Below are 22,112 nucleotides of genomic sequence, written 5' to 3'. Positions count from 1 at the left end.
AAGGCTATATAGCATAGTATAAGGAATAATTACAAGATTCTTAGGATAGGGAATGCCTCTTTGGGGAAAGCCATCCATACACACTCATTGCCTCTGAGGCAGCCATTAGCAAATCCTCAACCTACATAGAATTAAATCACCTAATTGTCACCGCCAACCAATAAAGCAGGCATACACTTTCTGCATGTCTACACATTACATATAAATGCACTACCGTAATGTGGCAATATGGGATTTTTAGTACTTCCCAGAGCAAGACAATAAGTCCTTCCACAAAGTTCATAGCCAGACTTTGGTTTTGGTTCTTTCTGGTACTCTAATATTTATATCTAAAAAAGAAAGAATAAAAGAAAAGCAATATTAAACAGCAGCTAACCTCGCTGACTTCAAGTTAGGTTCTGGCATGAGGTCAACAAAGAGAATGTTTGCAGGCATTCTCACTCAGGGACACTCTCATGAATATGCTCAGTGTATAATTACACCCCATATCTTGCAGGTGACATCCCAGCCATGTCCACTGAGCTCCAGCACTGGCAGAGGGCACAGTAGTGGGCAGCTTTCTTTATCTATGCCTGATCAGGTGTCCCAAATAGCCACCCTAATGATTTAAACCAATGAAATCCTTCTTGATTTAAATGTTAATGGAAAGGGAAAAAAAATTATTAAATCCCTCTAATGGAGATTCTCATTTTAATATTAGTTTTGTTATTATGTTAAGCCAGCTGAAAGCAATTATTTGTTGCCATGTAAAACATTCACTAACCTGCTATCTTTCTTTTCAGACACCCAGTTCAGGCACTCCGATCATAAAATGTGAGTTCTGAAGAACTGTCTAGAGAACCAATAGCCACTAAAGGACACCTTAACAAAGCTGAAAAATTCGTGACAGTCTCAAAAACGCACAGCAGGTACAATACTGAAAGCTATGTCTTTCCCATACAGAATATGTTTCAGTCTTGTCAATTTTAACAATCTCTATGCCTTGTGAGACAATGGGTTAAAATTTATTAATACAAAACAGGAGTGAATCCTCCTCACGTGTTATGTATACTGCATGCTCTAAATTTTTTTCATAATACCATCCATTAATACTGGCCCTACCATCATTTCAATTCCTTTTTTAAATGTTTCCGTTAACTCTTATTAGCTGCAGTTTGTCTGAAAGAGTCATCCCTTCAACCTACTGCACTGCCCTTGGTATCTTTTCCTTCTTCTAGGGAAATAAGCTCGTGTAGAAGTCTAACTGCACAAAATAATAAATCCAAGAATTACGTTTTTAAAAGAAGAAAAAAGTAAAGCAAAATCTCTCTTCATCTAAGTACTTTCTTATACAGGCTAAGGATCAAATTGAGCTGCCTTTCAGCACCTCTGAATGATAAGCCGGGGCTCCTGGTTACACGTTTTTATCATGCCCTTACTTAAAGAACCCTTCTACAGCAACACTCGGGACAGTCCTGTCAGCACTCACAGAGGACCACACCTGAGGGTGGCACCTCTCTCTCAATCCTCTGCTAGAATGATGTATTGGCAAAAGGGTATTTATTCAATTACTTCTACGTGTCAGGTGCATTTCGATTCTCTTCTATTAGGGCAAAAAGGGCCAGTGAAAGTAAGGAGGAATTCAGAGTAAGAGAGATGAGAAGAAAAGAGAATAAAGTGAGAAAGAAACTACCTCTATGAGAAAGGAAATAGGAACAGAATAACCTTGTATTTAGGTCATTAAGCAAATTTCTGCCAACCAAATAGGAATGAGATTTATAAATCAACACCACTCAATGACACATAAACCCTAAAGACAGTAGCGAAATAACATTACACTTCAAAAGTATTGAGTAAATAAGACGTCAGATATGCTCAAGAGAATCAGTTGTTTCAATGAGTAACTTCCTACTGTTCAAGATTATTTTCATTTTCTTTACAGAGAGAAATGAAAAACTGATGGGCTTAATTAAAGAAAAACAAAAGGATATTATTTTGTTGTTAAAGGATCAATTCTTTTTTTTAATTGGAATGATGATTAATAAGCTGAGAATCTGGTTCCTAAACTAGCCAGTTTGAGTAATGTGTTGTTTTTCCACAAGCATTTCCATTAAAGAAAGCTCTGTGAATGAAGAAAACATACAGAGATTCCTCTCTTCCCCTGATCTCTGCACTTTGTGGCATGAAATGCTACATACAGCATTTGAACAGAATGACACTGCACACTGTCTTCACCCAAATGAACTCCAGTCATAAATTTTTCACCTGAGGGTTTGAATGCACACTGTGAAATCTGCGAGGCTTCCTACAGGGGAATGTACAAATTAAAAAATAATCAATACTTTTATTTTTCCTATTCGTTAAACTTTCTTTAAACCTGGGGAGGAAGATGGCAGTACAGGTCAGGCTCAATGAGGAGGAAATGTGGAGACCCTGGATGTCATGGCCCCAGAAATCATTTCTGGGATGTCATCTGCACATTTTAAAACTTCTTAGACCTTGAGCTGCTTAGCAGATTTTTTTCATCATATTTTTCCTACATCTTTACTAGTTTTTCTTATAGGAAAACATTCCCTCTATTACCCAATGTTTTGTTTCTATATGAGGATATAAAGGCTATTGTTCCTGAATTATGTCTCTTTTCCTTTATTTCTCTAAAGCTTAAAAATAAATGTCAGAGTTTCTTGAAAGGGTCTTTGACTCCCTTTCTCCCTGTCTCTGGGGTCCTTCAGTAGATGAAGATCACCCAGCAATATGTAGAAGCCAGTTGCTTTTCTGGAAATAAAAAATGGCATGAGCTTTGGCAGACAGTAGTGAGATCCAGCATTTCCTAGGACCCCCAAACAATCTTCTGACCAAGGCCTGGAGAAGGGTGGTCACTGAGCAGCACCATAAACAGACCACAAAAGCATACCACCAAAGGTACAAGAGGATTTTCAAATGGTGAATCATTTCTACACGCATAACAAACCAGGCTCCAAACCTCACGTGAAAGGAAATCTTGGAACCATTATATTCCATGTTTTTTGGACAATAACAAGCAGGGAATCCCACAGAAAATTTCTCTCACTGAAAAAGTCAACCCACCCGATTCACTCTGTTTTTTTCCTACAACCACAAAGTTCTCTGGCAGCACTCTTTGGGGAAAAAGGAGTTAATTCCTAGATTGATTCAAACACCATGGTTCAAATTATGGACACAAGGTAAAAGCAAATTCCAATTTCTTTTCCTCTTTCCTTTTGATATATGTGCTAATCTAGAGTGCCAAGTTCAGAAAATACCTCTTGAGCTGCACAGAATCATTAGCTATTCACGTTTATAAGGAAAATCCTCTCAAAAGCTTTGCAGATAGATAACGGCAGACACCCAATGCAACTTTCTTTGAGTGTGTGTAAGGCATACAAGGTAGAAAGAGGGAGGCACTAGAATTTGTGTTTTTCATTCAAGTGGATGACGCCAGCTCACTATCTGTAACGGACTGTTCCTTTGGAATCAGCTCCCTGTGTCACAACGACCTGGCAAACTTGTATGCTTTCACTATCACTGGAGTTCTTGCAATCCTGCCTTGGTTGTGACCCATTCGCTTCAGCCCCAACTTCTCAGAGATGCCTTACTCAGCATCTAATTAGTTAGGGAGGATTTGCTGCGGCTCTTAACCCTGACATGGGAGTGGGAGGATGTGCTGCTGTGGTAGCCCAAATCTGTCCTGTCACTGCATTAATCAGATTTCCATAAAGCTATGCATGAATAATTGGATTTATCAGTGAATGTGAATATACACTCATAAATATAATTATAAAAAATACCTACAATTATAGATAAGATATCTGCACCTTAGAGGGATTTATTTTTCAACTGCGGTTACTTGGCTCACCTTAGCAAAAGGCTTTACAAATTACACAAACATAATGGACCTGTTTGCAGATGACAGAAAGGTGAGAAAATTAAATAATTTCAAAATGATCACCTACTGTGTTCAAATTCATTTAAATGAATCATGTTGAAAATAAACTTCAAATTCGTGCACAGATTTTTAACATATACAAAATACGTATCTGAGAATGTTTGTGCATGCTTTATCTGCATTGCTTACATGTACATAGAATACCACACACATAAACTATTACTTTCCCACTGCATTACAAATGAGACAGTATCTCTTACGTTTCGTCTGCATGTTATCTACAGACCTTCAAAGTTTAGGACAAAACCAAGCACCTGTCTCTATCCTACAATTTGTATCTTAACAAATACAAATACCTAAATATTCCTACTTTAGTGTTATGTTATCAGAAAATATACTGAGAATTATATTTGAATATATGTCTATAATTCAAATATAACATTACCACTCAAATTAAGAGGGGCCTAAAGTGGAGGTAGTAGCCTAGTAATTCAACAGGCTAAAACTGCATGCCTCTTAATATAATATAAATATTTATTTCAGCATTAAGACCACAAGTTTAGTCAATTTAATCCTTTTTCAGTAAGACAAGATCATCCAAACACACTAACTGTAAGGAAGGGAGTAAAAAGGGAGAAAACTGCAGAAAGCAAGCTAGGGATGGATGACGCCTGGCAATGAAAGTCGTTTTCAAAGACCATTAACTATCAACTGCTTTACTCAGGACTTTGATTAAATAAGAATATACATCCTATGTAAAAAGGGATGTCTATTTGAGTGGGACAGAGTTTGGAATAAAAATGTGTTGTATGAACTATAAAGAAGACCCAAACCACTATGTACAATTAGGTGTCTGACTCGTAATACTATATATATGCCTTTTAAATGACTAGTGAATAAATACTCAAAAAAATTGGGGGTAGGAACAAAACCATTTTCATTTAAAAATATAGATTCCAGAAACTGAGATTGGTGGCCTATATGAATAGAAAAAAAAATTCTTGAAGAAAATTCATATTGAGCACTCTTTTAAATGGATTCTAGCAATGTTATTATACATTTCTTATAATATATTTTATTTATCATTTCTCTGAAAGGTGCTAGATTTTTATATTAGTAAGAAAGTTTGCTTTTACTCTGTCATATCTCTGGTGAGCAGACGCTCTGGTATTAATGTAAATCGTTGATTTAATTTTTAGCTTTCTTGGTTTGCCCCTCACCTATCTAGAAAATGATTTCTCTGGTGATAACTAACACATCATGCTAATGAGAGAATCTAATGCACAATAGAAAAATGTCACTACTAATAATATTTGCATGAAGTTAAATAAAGCAACTGTAAGAGAATGTCAGACAGTTGTTCTTTAATAAGACACAGTTTCACAATGAAATTATGTTGTTAATTTTGTTACATCATCGGGTGAATCCTAAATTACTACATAATGATGCACAGAGTCATTTATAATTCTAACTTAGTATTTCATTCAAGTATGAAAAAAGACCTTATTAAGGGATCTACATTTTATTTGAAACAGGTTAAATATACCTCGCCAATAACAAAAGGTAAATGTCTCTAGTAACATATTAAATGTGGGCTATAGCTATTTACCTGTATGGTTTCCTTTCTGAAAAGATTTTTAAATAGACTGGACTATTACATCCCTTGAGATAGCTACAAGAATTTTATTTACTATTCTCTCAAATGCATAGAATATTTATACAAATAGAAAAATTGCCTCAAGTGTGATTAAAAAAAAAAAACTTGAAAAAGCAAGCCTTATTTTTTGCTTTTAACAGTACCTTGTGAAACTAAAATAGGCAAAATAAGGTTCATTCTCCACCTGTCACTGATCAAACTGATCCAAAGAAGAACTCCCTTTACACAAGTGTCATACCCTTTAAGGTTCTCAAATATTCAGCCATATACATAGAAATAATTTGAGAAAATCATACTTCAATATAGAAGAAAAAATGTACAAGCACAGGAAACTGTAGTCAAATAGTCTTAACTTGAACTTTAGGGGCACATACTTAATGCCACTAAATCCAAATTGGCTTCAGACTATGATGTTTGTTACTATTAGACAGAATGAAAGATATACATTTAAGCAGATCCAACTTTGTTCATATGAAACAAAAGACAAAGATTTTTGTATCCCTACTTCCCAGTTTACTTATAGAACACATAAAACCAGATTATTAAATTTCAGTATTCATGAGACATTTCCCACAAGTTTTTCTGTAGTTAAGTACTGGTGGTAAATTATCTGTAACTCAGTTTTGAAAGCTTTTATTAGCAGCCCTACTAGTCAGACTTTTCAAATGTCTAAATAATCAGGAAAATATTAGTTTTTATACTATTAAAGAAAACTTTATAAGAAATATAACCCAATAAATTTTATTCATTTCATAAGCTAAGTAAATATTACTTAGAAATAAAATAATCATAATCTAGAGAAACCTCTTTATGATGCCTCAGAAATGAGATATACAGAATTCTACATATTTGATTAAATTGGAAAAACTTTTACCTGTAACAAAAGCTGGCTTAACTGTATATATTGAAAGTAATATTCATTGAAATGGCCGGCTTCAAGAGATATCAGAGATATAATTTCAATAAGTCTCTCTCTCTCACACATACACACACACGCTGAATCAGCATTGCTGATGAATTATAGGTAAGAAAAACAAACATATTAAATATGAACAGCACACATACTTTCACTTACATAGTTTGAACTTGTTTATGTAATATTTATACAAACTAAAATGTCATCTTGAAGAGAAAAAACATGTAAGCTCATACCCTCTCTTACATACTTTCCAAAAATGCACAAGAGGCAAACATTTAGTGACCATGATAGAAAAACGTGAGTTGGGGGGGTAGGAGTGATTGCTAACTACATCAAAACCAAAAAATAAACATATTTAAAACTGTGATTTCTCTCCCTTTGTTGTACTACTTTATTTCATAAATAGCATAATATTATATACTTTCAATAGCATCAATTAAGCATAAATTAGTTCCCTACATTTCTGTTCTCTCCATATAGTCACTGATGCTCACCATTACACATATATGCACACACAGGTACACACAAAATATCCACACAGATAGCTGGATCAAAGACATCATAAATTTTCCTAATTCTGACCCATCATTTATATTATTTACTTTTATTTGTTTTTTAGCTAAAATGTTTTCCATGACAAAATCTCCTTAGATTCAAATCTACTTGGAAATGGGCTAGTGCCAAACAAGCAATCTAACACCATCTATGTGGCTCAATAGCCATTTATCAATTGATCATTATCTCTATCTGGTTTTATTAACTCTTTTCTAGCTAGAGGGAGACCTAAGCCAATCTTCCCTTCTAACACACACACACACACACACATACACACACACACACACACACACACACGCGTGGCCTCCACTAACTCAAGGAAAACCCTGAAGGTGACATATAATTGTAAAAGTGAGGCACAAGTTACTTGGTACTAAGGTTAGCGAAAACACTCTGCATTCCAGCTATGAGAAAGCCACCCAGGCAGGGATGCGTCGCGGAAAACACCTCTCATAGCACTCTGTAGTGACAAGGAGCATCTCTATGTGGAAATGAACTTTTCACTTGAAAGAATGGGAAATTGCACATGAAGAGTTACTTATTGGGTTTATGTTGATTGCATTTAAATCCCAGCTTACTGTATCAGCAGTAATCAGGGTCCCTCTACAGGATATGTCAAAATGCACCTTATTCAAATGCACTTATCCCATCTAGAATTGTGTGCTAAAACTGTTCTCTAGCTAAATGCTACAAACCCCTGGTTGTAGGTATTATCTCTTGCAAATGTATTTCTAAACTTGTAGCAGTTTATAGCCTAGCAAATTGTTTTTTTTTTATCAACAACTTTAAATATCTAACTGAAAGTATTTAATTTTCGTGAACTCGTACAAAGGGTTTTGTTTTGTTTTTTTTTAAAAAAAGAAAGCAGTTGCAGTATTTTTTTCCTCACGAGTGGCACAATATTTCTTAACAACCACCATCAACTTAAAATCCAAGTATACTTGTCAATAGTACTTTCGTGCTGTGTGGATAATATCAAACTAACTTGCTTTGTGTGGGTTTGGTGTAGGCTTTGGAAAAGCAAGACGTGTCTAGGAGGGAGGCACCAGGGAACTTCCCTCCCTCACTTGAGCACAATCCAAGATGAAAGTTTCTGGGTTGTGTCCCCTTCGCTTCCTCTCACCCTCGCTCCCCCGCGGAGCCAAGGAGCCAGCAATTGTGCAAGAGAAGCCCGGCGCACAGGGCGCGTATCACGGAGCGCATGGTACGAGCCGCCGGCTCCAGTGATTAATTATCAGTAACCGATGGCCTCGCACTACCACGTCGGCTTTCCCAGCAGAGCCAGCAAGCCGAACGCCTCCAGCGCGGCCGGGACGGAGGAGCGGCTCTGGGGAAGACGCCGAGGCTGCGCCCGAGTGAGTGCGCCGGCGGGCGGGCGGGCGGGAGAGCGGGCCGGAGCCGGCGAAGGGAACGCAAGGGCGGGCGCAGAGGGCTGGCTGGCGAGGAGCAGAGCAGAGGGGCGAGGAGCAGAGCGGAGGAGCGAGGAGCAAGGACCGAGCAGCACAGCCCGCCACGCACGCCGACTCCTCCAGCAACCCTCGGCGCTGGCAGCCAAGCCTGCACAGCCTCCTCTCTCTTCTCAGGTCTGAACGAAGGTGCCTCCAGCCACATGAAGTCAGTAGGGCTGTTCTGAGGGGCCCCTAGATTTTATTACTGTTTTTTAGGTTGCAGAAACTACTCCGAGAGAGCAGACACTTTGGACGAAGTGATTCATATTGATAGAAAGATACATTTGTTGGGTGGTGGCTTTTTTCATTCTTAACAGAAAACAAAGAAATAAATTAAGTCTTCCCCTGACCCAGGCTGTACTGTGAAACTTTTCAAAAACGTCTCTGCTTTCTTTTACTTCAGTATCCTTTCCCCTTTTTCTTTTAAGACGCCCTTAGGGAAACCATGAAGTAACCCTGCACATTCCAGTAACACAGTTATGACAAAACAGAGCCTAACTAGGAAGTGACCACATTTTAAAAAATATTTAGAAAGAAAAACACCAGAAACAAAAGTGCCCATAACAATTCAAGGTTTCTTTAAAAAAAAAAAAAGAAAGAAAGAAAGAAACTTACCTGTTGGGACATTCTGAATAAGAGGTTAGTATCAGCGTTTTGCCATGTCCCCATGAACCCTGGTTCAGCCGTAGTCGTTCTGGTTCCGAACTGCATGGAGTTGTCAGTACAGGAGTCTCTTAAAGTCAAGTCTCTTGCCCTCCTTGGCTCTCTGTCTCTCTGTGTCTCTCTTTCTCTCACATCCACTTCTGCCTCTTCTGACTGAAAAGTGAAGGTGGATTTTTTGAGCCTCTTGGCAGCCAGTAGCAGGAGTGTAGTGTAGTTAAGAAGCTGGCTGAACTGTGCATTTCATTTGGGAAGGGGGAGATTTGGGGGAGGGAGGGGGTCAGAGCTTCTTTCGCACCTTCTGCACAGATATCCCTATCATTTATGCATAGATTGTGACTCCCCAAGCTTGCCTTTGCTCAGTTTAACAGCTGCCTGTCAGGTGTGCAGGCAGCACTGGAGACCCAACCATCAGCTTCAAACTCTCAGCCACTGCATGTCATTGGATAGCAGAGCTAAGAGTCAACTGCACTGTTCCACTGTCAGGCACCAAATGACACCCTGCACTAACCCCTCTCCAGATATACAGATAGATAGACACTTATGCACACTCCAGGCAGCACCACAATCACAGTGCACAGGGCGAGGAGAAGCTAGGGCCCTTCCCCGGGAATTTTTCTCAACAATGCTTTCCGATATAACACATAATATCTGACACCAGTCTTTGCTTTAACATACACCAGTCTTTGCTTTAACATTTGTAAAACTGTGATACGTAAATATTTTTTTAATTACACTGAAGAAAGTAAAATAGTCAGCTGTAAGAGAATGTAAAGTTGGCTCAGTTATGGTCTAAATGTTAGCTCCTGAAAGTCGTATCGTGTGTGCTGGGCTATTTATAACCATATAGAAACTCCTAAATAACATACATAGAGATGTGACCTTATACTCTGAAGAGTAAGTAAATAAGCCTAGCAGTTTTTATAACATAGAAGATGCACAATAAACATCTGCCAAATATAAACATACACTATTTAATATCTAGTACCTGAGGCTATTAATTACTAAACTGGATGTTAAGTAATGAGAAACTGAATGGCAAAGGAAAAAAGTATACCTTTCCTTAAAGCTCAAAAGTAGAAAAAAATCCATTGTTAAAGTTCCTAGATGAAGCATCTGCAATATCCTTTCAAATCATAAGAAAAGAAAAAGATAAACAAAAAAAGCCTGTCCCATTTCAGGCAAAAAGTAGTCAATATAAAAACTCCATTTTTTATTCAATATATCTGTGGAAAATTCTATAACGTTTTCCTGCCTGATGAAATATACTCTTGATAACATGTCACATTTTTAATTAAACAAGTCTTAAAACTATTCACCTATTTATTAGATAGTGTTTGTCTGCCTTATTTATGGAAAAGCAGCACTGAACAAAACGCACTGTACATAAACAGTAACTTCAAAATGGAAAGCTAAATTCATGCCATCTCATAAAAGTAGTCAGCAGGAAAAAGCCATCCTTCCTAAACTTAAAATGTAAGGAACATTAATCTTCAACCACCTACAAATATCGAGGACAAATGTACCACTCTCCTTGCTCCTTCTTAACTCAAGAATAACAATAAACCTTACTCTCTGAAACAACAAAAGAAACAGAAAAGAGCTTCAGTGGCAGCTCTGTGTCATTAGTGGACAATGAGAAAAGATGAGAAAACGTACACTATGTTGACACAAATGTACCTTCCCCTCTAGAACCGACATCTCCTGAAAGCTTTTCTGTTAAACTTCCCTCCAGTTCACCACCATTAAGCACAAAAAAGTCTCAAAAGAAGCAAATTCAATATCTGAGAGGAAACAAACAAGAACCCAAAGAATTGTTGCCTTAAAATATATTAAGTCCACCTGTGGTCAATAAAAATATTCTTGCTGGGGGGAGGGCAGGAAAAGCCCCTACGAGTCAATTGTCAACAGTGACTGTACCTTTACTGCTAGCTATTACCCACTTAAACTCCCTCTAAAATTTGCTAGCCTCTTGATTTCTGAAGTGGCACTCAGTGCCTCAGTCAAGCTGCCTGCTCAGCTCCTGACCTTCCCACTAATGGCTGTTATTTGTGGGAGGCTTAAGGACACTGTCAATAGCAAGCTTCCTCCTCCTTCCACTCAGGCTCTGTTGTATCACTTTGCCTGTGTGTTTTTTTGCCTGTGTGTTCTCTCGCCTCTCACTCGCCCTCTCCTTGTCTCTTTCTCCCCCTCCTTCACTCCCTCTTCCTCTTTTTCTAGCCCCCACCCCTTTTTTCTATCAGTCCTGCAGTCCTCTTCTTTCCCAGGTATCCTACCCCCGACCCCACACACACACTAACAACACAAAAATCAACTGGCATGCAGCAGCAAGCACCTGCAGTAATAGACTCTTTTATTAAAACTGTTATTCTGCAAGACTTGAAATTCCCCGTGGACCGGGCCATGTCAAAGCCGATATAATTAACTAGAGGCTCAGCAACGGATCAATTACCAGACAAGCAAGTGATAGTGAAATCAATGAAAGATCATCAGCCACATTATCAGTGTTGCAACTCATTAGGGCAAAACTGAGAAATGTGCTCAAAGCGAGCCCAAGCAAGGTGGCATTACAAAACAAAGGGCTAATTTGGAGACCCTGCTGTGAACAATCTGTAACAGAATTAGCCTTTTTTCCCCCTAAACTGCACAGCTCCGTAACTAAATGTGACAGACTGAGAGAAGCAGTTTATTAAGACACCAACCCCAAGTTTATTTAGTTCATAAACTCTCTCCTAGAAAATCAATACAGTCTGTACAGGGTTATTAGGCTGACTAGCTAATACATCCAAATCTAGTCTGCCCAGCCAGCAGTCTTCTGACAAAATGCTACCCAGTATAGGCAAACTGAGCTCTTTCAGATATCAAGGACTGAGGTGGCCCTGGCTGAAACAGGTCTGCAATATAACATGTCATTGCCACAACACAAGCCTTAAAAACAGCAGGATATCTTTCTAAGGTTTTAAAAAATATATTTTTATAACAAATATACAGTAGTGCACCTGCTAAATGGATTTGCTCAAACAAAATCTTAACTATTTTGTAACACAAGTTTACAAAGAGGACAAGCTTTGTTACAAAAAGAGACAACAATTAATCCAGACTCAATAATAAATAAGATTTTAAGTTTCTCTAACACTCATTTTAACAAAAATATTTGAAAAGAACATTTGACCCCTCTATAAATCCCCAAGATACATGATCTGAACTTCCACATATAACATACTGTGTAGAATATTTGATGTTAGGATAATTTCTATCTAACAACTGGGACACCTGTATTGTTTTACAGACACAGGTACAAAAAAATACACCTACAAGGCACAAATACGCCTTTTGAGTTTTTTCCACTGGCTACGTAGTCTGACAATTATGGAATAACTCTCTGGAATCATTTATATGAAAATTATTTAAAACTAGGAGGAAGAAGACAAGTATCACTTCCACAATAATTGCTTTTTGCTGCTGATTCTGAGTATTTCAGGTTAAAGAATCAGAAGCACTTAAATGCCATCTGTTGGCTTTCCCACATTTACTGATAGTGAGAGATGGACCATGGAAATTATGGAGTCCACCAAACTAGGTTTCACTGCATCCAAGTTCAAGACATTGTGGGAATGTGACTACCTCCCCCACATCACACCACATAAGCAAAAATATACTTACACAAAGTAAGAAACTCAAAAGCATTTTACAATGGTAAAATAGACTGGAGAACCAAAGGGAAAAAACACAATGGCTCTGAAAGTGATTTCTGATGTTGACGATGTTTTAACATTTAAAATCTTCCAAGAAAAGGAATGCACTATAACATGCCTTTCATACTCTAATACACTAAATCCTAAACTTAAAAAGAAATCTTTATTTTCATATAACTATAGTAAAATTCAATTTATAGATTGCTGTAATTAAACATTTTCCCTGTAACTTTCGAGCTGACACCTTATTAAGCATTTCATAGCTCATGTTTTTGAGTAATCTGTAAAAAAGTCAGACATATATATTCTAAACCTGTGCTATAGGTGCCATGTTTTGGATAGTAATTAAAAGTTGTAATTGCAGGGAAATTTTACTTTTTAAAACCTTTTTGCATATAATTACACACTGTGCATGCACCCTCAATGAGATCCAATTAGTTACAAAAAATTTGCATTTCAGTTAGTGTGGGATAACAAGACTATAGGGAGGCACAATGCAATTCCACCAGCAGAGTAAAAAAGTGTGTTCTTTCTTGTTAGCTCTGTAAGCAATAATTCCCACAACCAACTGTTTAAAATGTTACTGATCTTTTCAGTACTTGAGTATTACGGTGGGTTTTGGGTTTTTCCCTCCATTTTCTAAAAAAAAAAAAAAAATCACATGTTGGTGTAAAAAATCAGCCACAATGAATACATGAAAACGCAAGTGAGCAAAGAATTTTGTTTTGCATGTATGTTTGTCGGGTGTTTTCTTTGAGGGGAAGGGCATATAGCATATATTTTCTTCTTTCTACTTAATTTCTTTAAAAGCACATTGCTTTCTTAAAATAAGTTATATAACTGCAGGAAAAAAACCTCATTGAGTTCTATGTAAATATATATGATTTTATGATAAAAGCACACATTTGCTGCACTGAGAAAGTACTCTAGGATTTTTTTTTTTTTCTGTCTCGAACAATGTAAATCCTGTACACAGAACAATACCTGTAATTCCCTGGGTTCACTTCAGCAACTGTTAACAGATTCTATAATCTGCAATGTGCTCTGCCTTTGCTCTTCTTTTATTCACTATTCATTTTCAAGGCTTGGTTAAGTACAGAGCTGGGTTAAAGATCAGTGGTTTTTCATGTGACACATGCTGGTATTCATCTAATGGCTTGTCAAGACAAAACTGTCCCTGTTCTTGCCAAAATAATAAAAATGACGCTCCACGTCGCATGACAATCAGCACTTCCTTATGGCGAAACAAATCAAGCTTTTGTAATTCATTTATTTTATAGAAAAAAAATGTTAAAAACTGGCTATCCAATCTTGTATGTGGAATCAGGTTGCCATTCTTAAAGAAGAGTTTTAAAATGTTTTGCCCTCTCTTAATTCTAGAGCAACATATAAACTAGTTTCTAATCAAATCAGACTTTACCATATAAAAATAATGCTGAAGTTACAAATTCATATGGCATTAAGGTATATAACTTAATATATGCAAATTATGCAGCAGGCTGGACTCAGTCACAGAGGTGGGGGAACCAACTGAGGAAATGTCATTTTTCTTGAGAACAAAGTATGGGACTTGCTTTCCAACATCTGTTGGGCTGTGTGAAATGTTAACAGATGTCTTAAATGAAAAAAGGAAAAATAAGTAATAAAGGAAACCTCTTCTGAACAGATAATCCACCCACATTTCCATATTCCTGAGGAAAGAAGTTGACAGCAACCTTTTTCCCTTGTGAAACCTGCCATCCTTACTTCATTGTGTAAAGTTTCATTTTCTATGTGAAGTTAAGGGGAAAAAATTTTTGACTCACTGTAAAGAAATGAATAAAGTAAAACAATAATTTCAACTCAGGTTTTCCCTTTGTAAAAAATTATATCATAATTTAAGCTGCCTGTTTTCCCTGGACTCACATATGTAAATAGATGGAAAGACAGTAAAAACTTCACCTCCTCCCACCCCAAAAAAAGAAAACTACACGCACAAAGATGAAACATTACTCTACTATGCTTACATTAACTCTGTTGGCATGGAGTAGGGAGGCGGAAAAGTAAAGAGTAGCTTGTAAGATAAAGTTCTGATATGAAGCCATCTCTACTCATAAACGTACTCATCTTCACAATTAAGATTCACCTATCATTAGTCAGGCATGGTGGCAGGCACCTGTAATCCCAGCTACTCAGGAGGCTAAGGCAAAAGAATCGCTTCAACTTGGGAGGTGGAAGTTGCAGTGAGCCAAGATCACGCCACTGCACTCCAGCCTGGACAACAAGAGCGAAAACTCCATCTCAAAAAAAAAAAAAAAGATTCACCCATTATTTACACCTAAGTCCCTGCACTGTCCCACTGGCTCCTAATTTCCTTTCATTACCATACTTATAAGAGATGAAACACTCCTCTTACAACAGCCAAGTGCTCCACAGCAGTAAAGTCTGATATTCATGAAAAATTTTGGAGAATACTAGTTGGATCCCCGTATTTAAACTTTAAGGAACCTGGACAAATACTTTCCTAGTTAACAATTCCCTTTTGTGTTTCAATTTATAGACGATCTAGCCAAGCCTAAATGTAGCAGCCTTTAATTCCGATTAACATGTTGATGCATGCATGCCAACTACTGGATCTAACCTAGTGCCTATCTGTGAATGAATGAACTAGACACCTATCTGCTTCTATACGTCTTCCTCTTTGGAAACACCTATATTCTATTGCTTATTCTCTTAAAAACCTGGGACATGAATTTGGGTTAACAGCTTATAGATGAACAAATTCAAAATGCACTTATGGGTCTTTACAGATTCAAATAAGGAAAGAAAAAGCTTATGATTTTCAGAAGATTTTTCAGGCTGGCAATCAGAAAAAGCTGATTGCCAGCCTCAGTCACTGGCCTCTCTCTCATTATAAGAGTCCTTTAGAATTATACATGTTACTTCATATTTACAACTCTACCTTCTCCAGATGGTTCTGGCCACCTTGACTGGGCATTTCAACATAGAGAAGGCTTCATCAGAACAGCCTGAAGATTTCAAGGGGCAAGATCATGGTCCAAGTTGCAAATAAGACACGAAGGCATGCCTTCAGTTTTCGGCTGGTGTGCTTTTTGTCAAAGTATTGTGAGTACTATATGGTCCAATGTTTACACATAAGAACATGATATCCGAGCCCGTGACAAAAAAAAAAAATAATAACCACTCACCTACAGGGAGGGACAAAGTTTGTGTACTGAAGACTTCATTACATGCCCTTAGAACAAGAGAGGAAAATAGGCCTTCTAACGTAAGGTTGGAGGAGGACCCAGGGTCAAATCACTTTAAACAGTGGCACAAACATCCCCCATAACTAAATATTATCTAAAAGCTTCACCCTTCTCAGCAAAAGGGAGAAACTGGTCTAGTTGACACGTGTGTCTCTACCAACTAAAACAATCAATGTAATACAGTATCTGCTGACAGCCTAATCAGGGCCTCAGTTTCATAGAAACACATCAAGGAAATATCCAAAAGCCATAATCCCTTGATGCACTACAAAAATTTTAAAATAAAAGGATTTGAGTAGGTATGGTAGATGAGATAGTTTACAAAATGTTAGGGAAATGATGAATCCTTAGACTCAAGATATTTGCAGATAATAAAAGCAGCTGAGGTCAGCATGAATCTTGTGCCTACAAAAGGTCAAACAATTTACCTACCTTGTTTTGGTTTAAAAAAAGAAAAAGTGACTTTATTAATCTTCTCTCAAGTCCAAACAGTAACAGTGGCTTCTTTTTATCAAACCTATATTCAATGTTTTATGAGAACATCTAGAAGGAAAGAACCAGTGATGGCTTTACTTAAATGAATTTAAAACAAACAAACAAAAAAACCGGCTAGGGGCATACACAATGGGAAATGACTTTAACATGAACATGAAAGTTGCAAGAATCACAAAGGTAATGCTAATTTCTTTGTTTTTTGTTTTTGTTTTTGTTTTTGTTTTTTTGAGACGGAGTCTCGCTCTGTCGCCCAGGCTGGAGTGCAGTGGCCGGATCTCAGCTCACTGCAAGCTCCGCCTCCCGGGTTCACGCCATTCTCCTGCCTCAGCCTTCCGAGTAACTGGGACTACAGGCGCCCACCACCTCGCCCGGCTAGTTTTTTTGTATTTTTTAGTAGAGACGGGGTTTCACTGTGTTAGCCAGGATGGTCTCGATCTCCTGACCTCGTGATCCGCCCGTCTCGGCCTCCCAAAGTGCTGGGATTACAGGCTTGAGCCACCGCGCCCGGCCTGTTTTTTGTTTTTGTTTTGAGACAGGATCTCTCTCTGTCTTCCAGGCTGGAGTGCAGTGCTGCGATTTCGGGTCACTGCAAGCTCCACCTTCTGGGTTCAAGCAATTCTCCTGCCTCAGCCTACCAAGTAGCTGGGATTACAGGCGCGTGCCACCACCCCCGGCTAATTTTTGTACTTTTGGTAGACGGGGTTTCACCACTTTAGCCAGGCTGGTCTTGAACTCCTGGCCTCAAGTGATATGCCCGCCTTGCCCTCCCAAAGTGCTGGGATTACAGGCGTGAGCCAACATGCCCAGCTAAGGTAATGTTAATTTCCTTACTTACTTCCTTCTAAAGTCTGTGGGCCAAGAAGCTTGCAGCCTCAGTAAAGGTGCCATAATAATGGTTAAAATTATTGTCAGAAAAGAAGATTGAGATTCACCAACATCCAGGAAAATCATGTTGCAGGCCAGGTGCGATGGCTCACGCCTGTAATCCCAGCACTTTGGGAGGCTGAGGCAGGTGGATCACTTGAGGACAGGAGTTCAAGACCAGTCTGGCCAACATGGCGAAATCCCACCTCTACTAAAAATATAAAAGTTAGCCAGGCACAGTGGCACAGGCCTGTAATCCCAGTTACTCAGGAGGCTGAAGCAGGAGAATCACTTGAACCTAGGAGGCGGAGTTTGCAGTGACTCAAGATCGTGCCACTGCACTCCATTCTGTTTTAAAAAAAAAAAAAAGAAAGAAAGAAAGAAAAAATAAAATCATACTGCAGGGCAGAGCTCAGTACCTTACAAAATTATTGAAAAACTCAACACTGCCTTTAGAATTATCACAGAAAAACAGCAACTCTAAAAATGATACTCCCTCATATGCAATTTACAAACCTAAAAAATAAACTTAAAAAATAAAATCCCAGTATAAAGTTTCAAAAATGTTTATAAAACCAGAGACTATTTTTTATTATTATTGTTTATTATTATTATTATTTTTCGAGACAGAGTCTCGCTTTATCACCCAGGCTGGAGTGCAGTGGTGCAATCTCAGCTCACTACAACCTCCGCCTCTCAGGTTCAAGCGATTCTCCTGCCTCGGCCTCCTCAGTAGCTGGGATTACAGGCGTGTGCCACTATGCCTGGCTAATTTTTATATTTTTAGTAGAGATGGGGTTTCACTATGTTGGTCAGGCTGGTCTCCAACTCCTGACCTCATGATCTGCCTCCCTCAGCCTCCCAAAGTGCTAAGATTACAGGCGTGAGCCACTGGGCCCAGCCTATTCATTTTTTTTCTTTTTGAGATGGAGTTTCACTCTTGTTGCCCAGGCTGGAGTGCAATGGCACGGTCTCAGCTCACCGCAACCTCCGCCTCCCAGATTCAAGCAATTCTCCTGCCTTAGTCTCCTGAGTAGCTGGGATTACAGGTATGCGCCTCCATGCCCAGCTAATTTTGTATTTTTAGTAGAGACAGGGTTTCTCCATGTTGGTCAGAACTCCCAGCCTCAGGTGATCCGCCTGCCTCAGCCTCCCAAAGTGCTGGGATTACAGGCGTGAACCACCATGCCCAGCTCAGCCTATTATTTTTTTTTTTTTTTTGAGGCGGAGTCTCGCTCTGTCGCCCAGGCTGGAGTGCGGTGGCGCGATCTCGGCTCACTGCAAGCTCCGCCTCCCGGGTTCCCGCCATTCTCCTGCCTCAGCCTCCCGAGTAGCTGGGACTACAGGCGCCGCCACCACGCCCGGCTAATTTTTTTGTATTTTTAGTGGAGACGGGGTTTCATTGTGTTAGCCAGGATGGTCTCGATCTCCTGACCTCGTGATCCGCCCGCCTCGGCCTCCCAAAGTGCTGGGATTACAGGCTTGAGCCACCGCGCCCGGCCTCAGCCTATTATTTTTTAAGTGATAGGATCTTGCTCTGTTGGGGCTAGAGTGCAGTGCACAATCATAGCTCACTGGAACCTCAAACCCCTGGCCACAAGCAACCCTCCCATCTCAGCCACCACACCTAGCTTTTTTTTTTTTTTTTAAAGATGGGGTCTTGCTATGTTACCCAGGCAAGTCTGGGAACTCCTACCGTCAAGCAATCTACTGGCCTTGATAGAGACTATTTATATGCATATATATTTAAATCGAAAAATGTTGAAACAATGCAAATGTTCATGAACTTAGAGATTGTCTTCCAAATTAAGAAACCCAAAAGATGCCAGAAACCTATTAACGGCAAGTTAAAAATATGAACACTTAACAGGTCGCTTAGAAGATCTGCACAGTGATTGTCTTTGGTGGAGAAGAGTGGCTGGGCTAAGGGACACTTTTGGGGCTCAGGTAGTGTTATGTATCTCCATCTAGTTGGTGGTCCTGGGTATATTCACTGTGTAAAATTTATCAGGCTGTACGCTTTTATTTGTGTACTTTTCTGTAAGTATGTTAAACTTCAGTTTTACAAGTTTACTATTAACACTATTAATATAGTACTACTATTAAAAATAGTAATAACAATAAACTAGCCCTAAAACAGTATGAAAGAAAGAACAGAAAAAGAAAAAGAGAAGTAAGTACAGGTGGGGAGAGAAACAATAGAAGGCAGATACTTTATCACATTCAAAATCATTCAAATAACCATCATTAAATCTACTTTCCATGATTTCTTCAGGGGCAAGAAGTGTTAGGAAGCAAGTAAATATCTGAGTTTCATAGAATGAGGATGAGTATGAAAGACAGTAAAAGAGTGGCAGAAAGAACAGGTGAGAGAAATATCTTAACTAGGTAGTCAAAGCATGCGAGTGTGTCCAAGTAACTTAAAGGGGAAAAAAAAAAAAACACAACATACCTCAATTTGAGATGTATCAACCCCACAACATGGGACCTTGAAATATGCTGGCCAATCTTGCTCACTAAGCCTGTCGTCTGATTTGTAATTAAGGCTATGTGGAGGTGGAGTAGGCCCAAGGTGTGCCTATTGAGAGATTGGGAAAGGAAATTACATATGCCCAGACAGTATTACTTAAAAGCACTGAGTACATCAAAACTTCTTTTTAAGAAATTGCAAATATAACACACCAATGACGAACTAAACACATTTTTTTTTTTCTTTTTTTTTTGAGATGGAAGTCTTGCTCTGTCACCCAGGCTGGAGTGCAGTGGCGTGATCTCGGCTCACTGCAAGCTCCGCTTCCCGGGTTCACGCCATTCTCCTGCCTCAGCCTCCCGAGTAGCTGGGACTACAGGCGCCCACCACCACACCCAGCTAATTTTTTGTATTTTTAATAGAGACAGGTTTTCACCATGTTAGCCAGGATGGTCTCAATCTCATGACCTCGTGATCCGCCCACCTTGGCCTCCTAAAGTGCTGGGATTACAGGCGTGAGCCACCGCACCTGGCCCTAAACACAGTTTTAAAGAGTTAATAGTTTCTAAGGCTGATAGTAGCCAACCGCTAAATAAACTTTGGTGAGAACTAAAGTAACAAAGTGGGAATAACTGAATAATTTGCTAATTGATAATGGATACACTTTTGGCCTGCCTAGCTCAATTTCTTACTCCCTTTTCTTCCACTTAATATGACACTTTTAACTGCTGTTAGGGAATACTAATCACCGCCTCCCCACCCCGCTACCCCACTCCCTTGCCAAGTACAAGAAGCTGCGGAGAACACAAAAGTTAAGACACATTCCTTGCTCACAACTTTACAATCTAGTACAGGAGATAAGCCATGAACAAAACAACCTTAACAAAAACAGAATGGGAAATGAAATGAGCGCAGAATTCCACAGAAACTTAAGAGATTCCTTCCAGCCAGTGTGGTTAAAAAAAAAAAAAAAAGCTTCTACGCCGAGGCAGGTTTTGCTCTTGCACTGAGCATCCGGATTATATTCCTAGAGAAGTAATACAGTTTGACTGGAACATAAGGGAAGATGTACATAGAAGAACAATGAATGAAATGGATGTAGTGGTTGATAGGAACTATTATAAAAGTAAGGCCCCTATACTCCACTACAAAGAATTGTATCCACCAACAGTCTAAACTACTATCCACCAACAGTCTATCCACCAACAGTCTAAACTACTAAAGCTTCTCAACAGCAGTAACGTCTGATCATTATTTTACTCCAAGAAGATTTATCTGGCAACAGTATGACAGATGGACTGAAGTGTGAAAAGACAAAAGCGGGGTCCAGTTAGGAAGACATTAAAATAGGCTGGGCACAGTGGCTCATGCCTGTAATCCCAAACTGTGGAAGGCCAAGGCGGGCAGATCACCTGAGGTCAGGAGTTCAAGACCATCCTGGCCAAAATGGTGAAACCCCATCTCTACTAAAAATACGAAAAAAAAAAAAAAATCAGCCAGGTGTAGTGGTGCATGCCTGTAGTCCCAGCTACTTGGGAGGCTGAGGCAGAAGAATCAGCTGAACCCAAGAAGCAGAGGTTGCAGTGAGCAGAGATTGTGCCATTGCACTCCAGCCTGGGCAATAAGAGCAAAACTCCATCTCAATCAATCAATCAATAATCTGGGTAAATTACTGGCAATAGGGCTGAAGAAAACAAAAAGGACAAGATACAAAAGATACTGTGAAGATAAAATCAAGGGGACCAGAATGACTGTAACAAATGAGAAGTGTCAACAATGACACTAAAGTTCTAATAGTCTGAGCACAGGAAAATGGTAGCGTTATCAACAGAAAGGGGGGTGAACTATTTTGTGAGAATATGTATCAGGTTCAGTATGGGGGAACAGCAGATCATGCAGATAACCAGGCAACTAGAAATGTTACAAAACAGACTGACACTGAAGTTATCACATCCAGCAGCCATCTACACAGACCTGACCCAAGAGATAAACAAGTGGCCAAGGTCAGTATCTCAGGGGATACCCATGGTTATTAGGGGGAAAAAAAGAAGGAACAGAGTTAACAGGAGCATTGTGATTGTCCCACGTTCCACATGATAAGGGAAAACAGTTGAGAGAAGATAGGATGCTTGAGACTTTTAAATGATCTAAAACAACAAGACTTATGTTTAGGGTATGGTTAAAACCAAGTGAAATACTAAGTAGAAGGAAATACAGT

At 39.0% G+C, this 22,112-nt stretch overlaps 1 protein-coding gene across 14 annotated transcripts in view; it reads right to left on the bottom strand.

Annotated features, from left to right (window-relative positions):
• BNC2 (basonuclin zinc finger protein 2) overlaps positions 1-22,112 on the bottom strand; it is a 454,984-nt gene that overhangs the window by 300,366 nt on the left and 132,506 nt on the right. For 8 of the 14 annotated variants that reach the window (XM_015117647.3, XM_077966053.1, XM_015117648.3 and 5 more), the window contains exons 2-3: positions 19,877-20,002; positions 9,078-9,278 (exon numbers count right to left, since the gene is read on the bottom strand). In XM_015117647.3, the coding sequence (XP_014973133.1) occupies positions 9,078-9,278; positions 19,877-20,002 (327 nt within the window). Of the gene's footprint in view, positions 1-9,077; positions 9,279-16,497; positions 16,609-19,876; positions 20,003-22,112 lie in introns of those variants that run through there. The other 6 variants (XM_077966061.1, XM_077966058.1, XM_077966055.1 and 3 more) reach the window with 2 other exon arrangements.

The sequence above is a fragment of the Macaca mulatta genome, chromosome 15, assembly GCF_049350105.2.
Source record: "Macaca mulatta isolate MMU2019108-1 chromosome 15, T2T-MMU8v2.0, whole genome shotgun sequence".
NCBI lineage: Eukaryota > Metazoa > Chordata > Mammalia > Primates > Cercopithecidae > Macaca > Macaca mulatta.
Note: the sequence above shows the minus strand (reverse complement) of the source record. Positions and strands in the feature narration are given on the sequence as shown.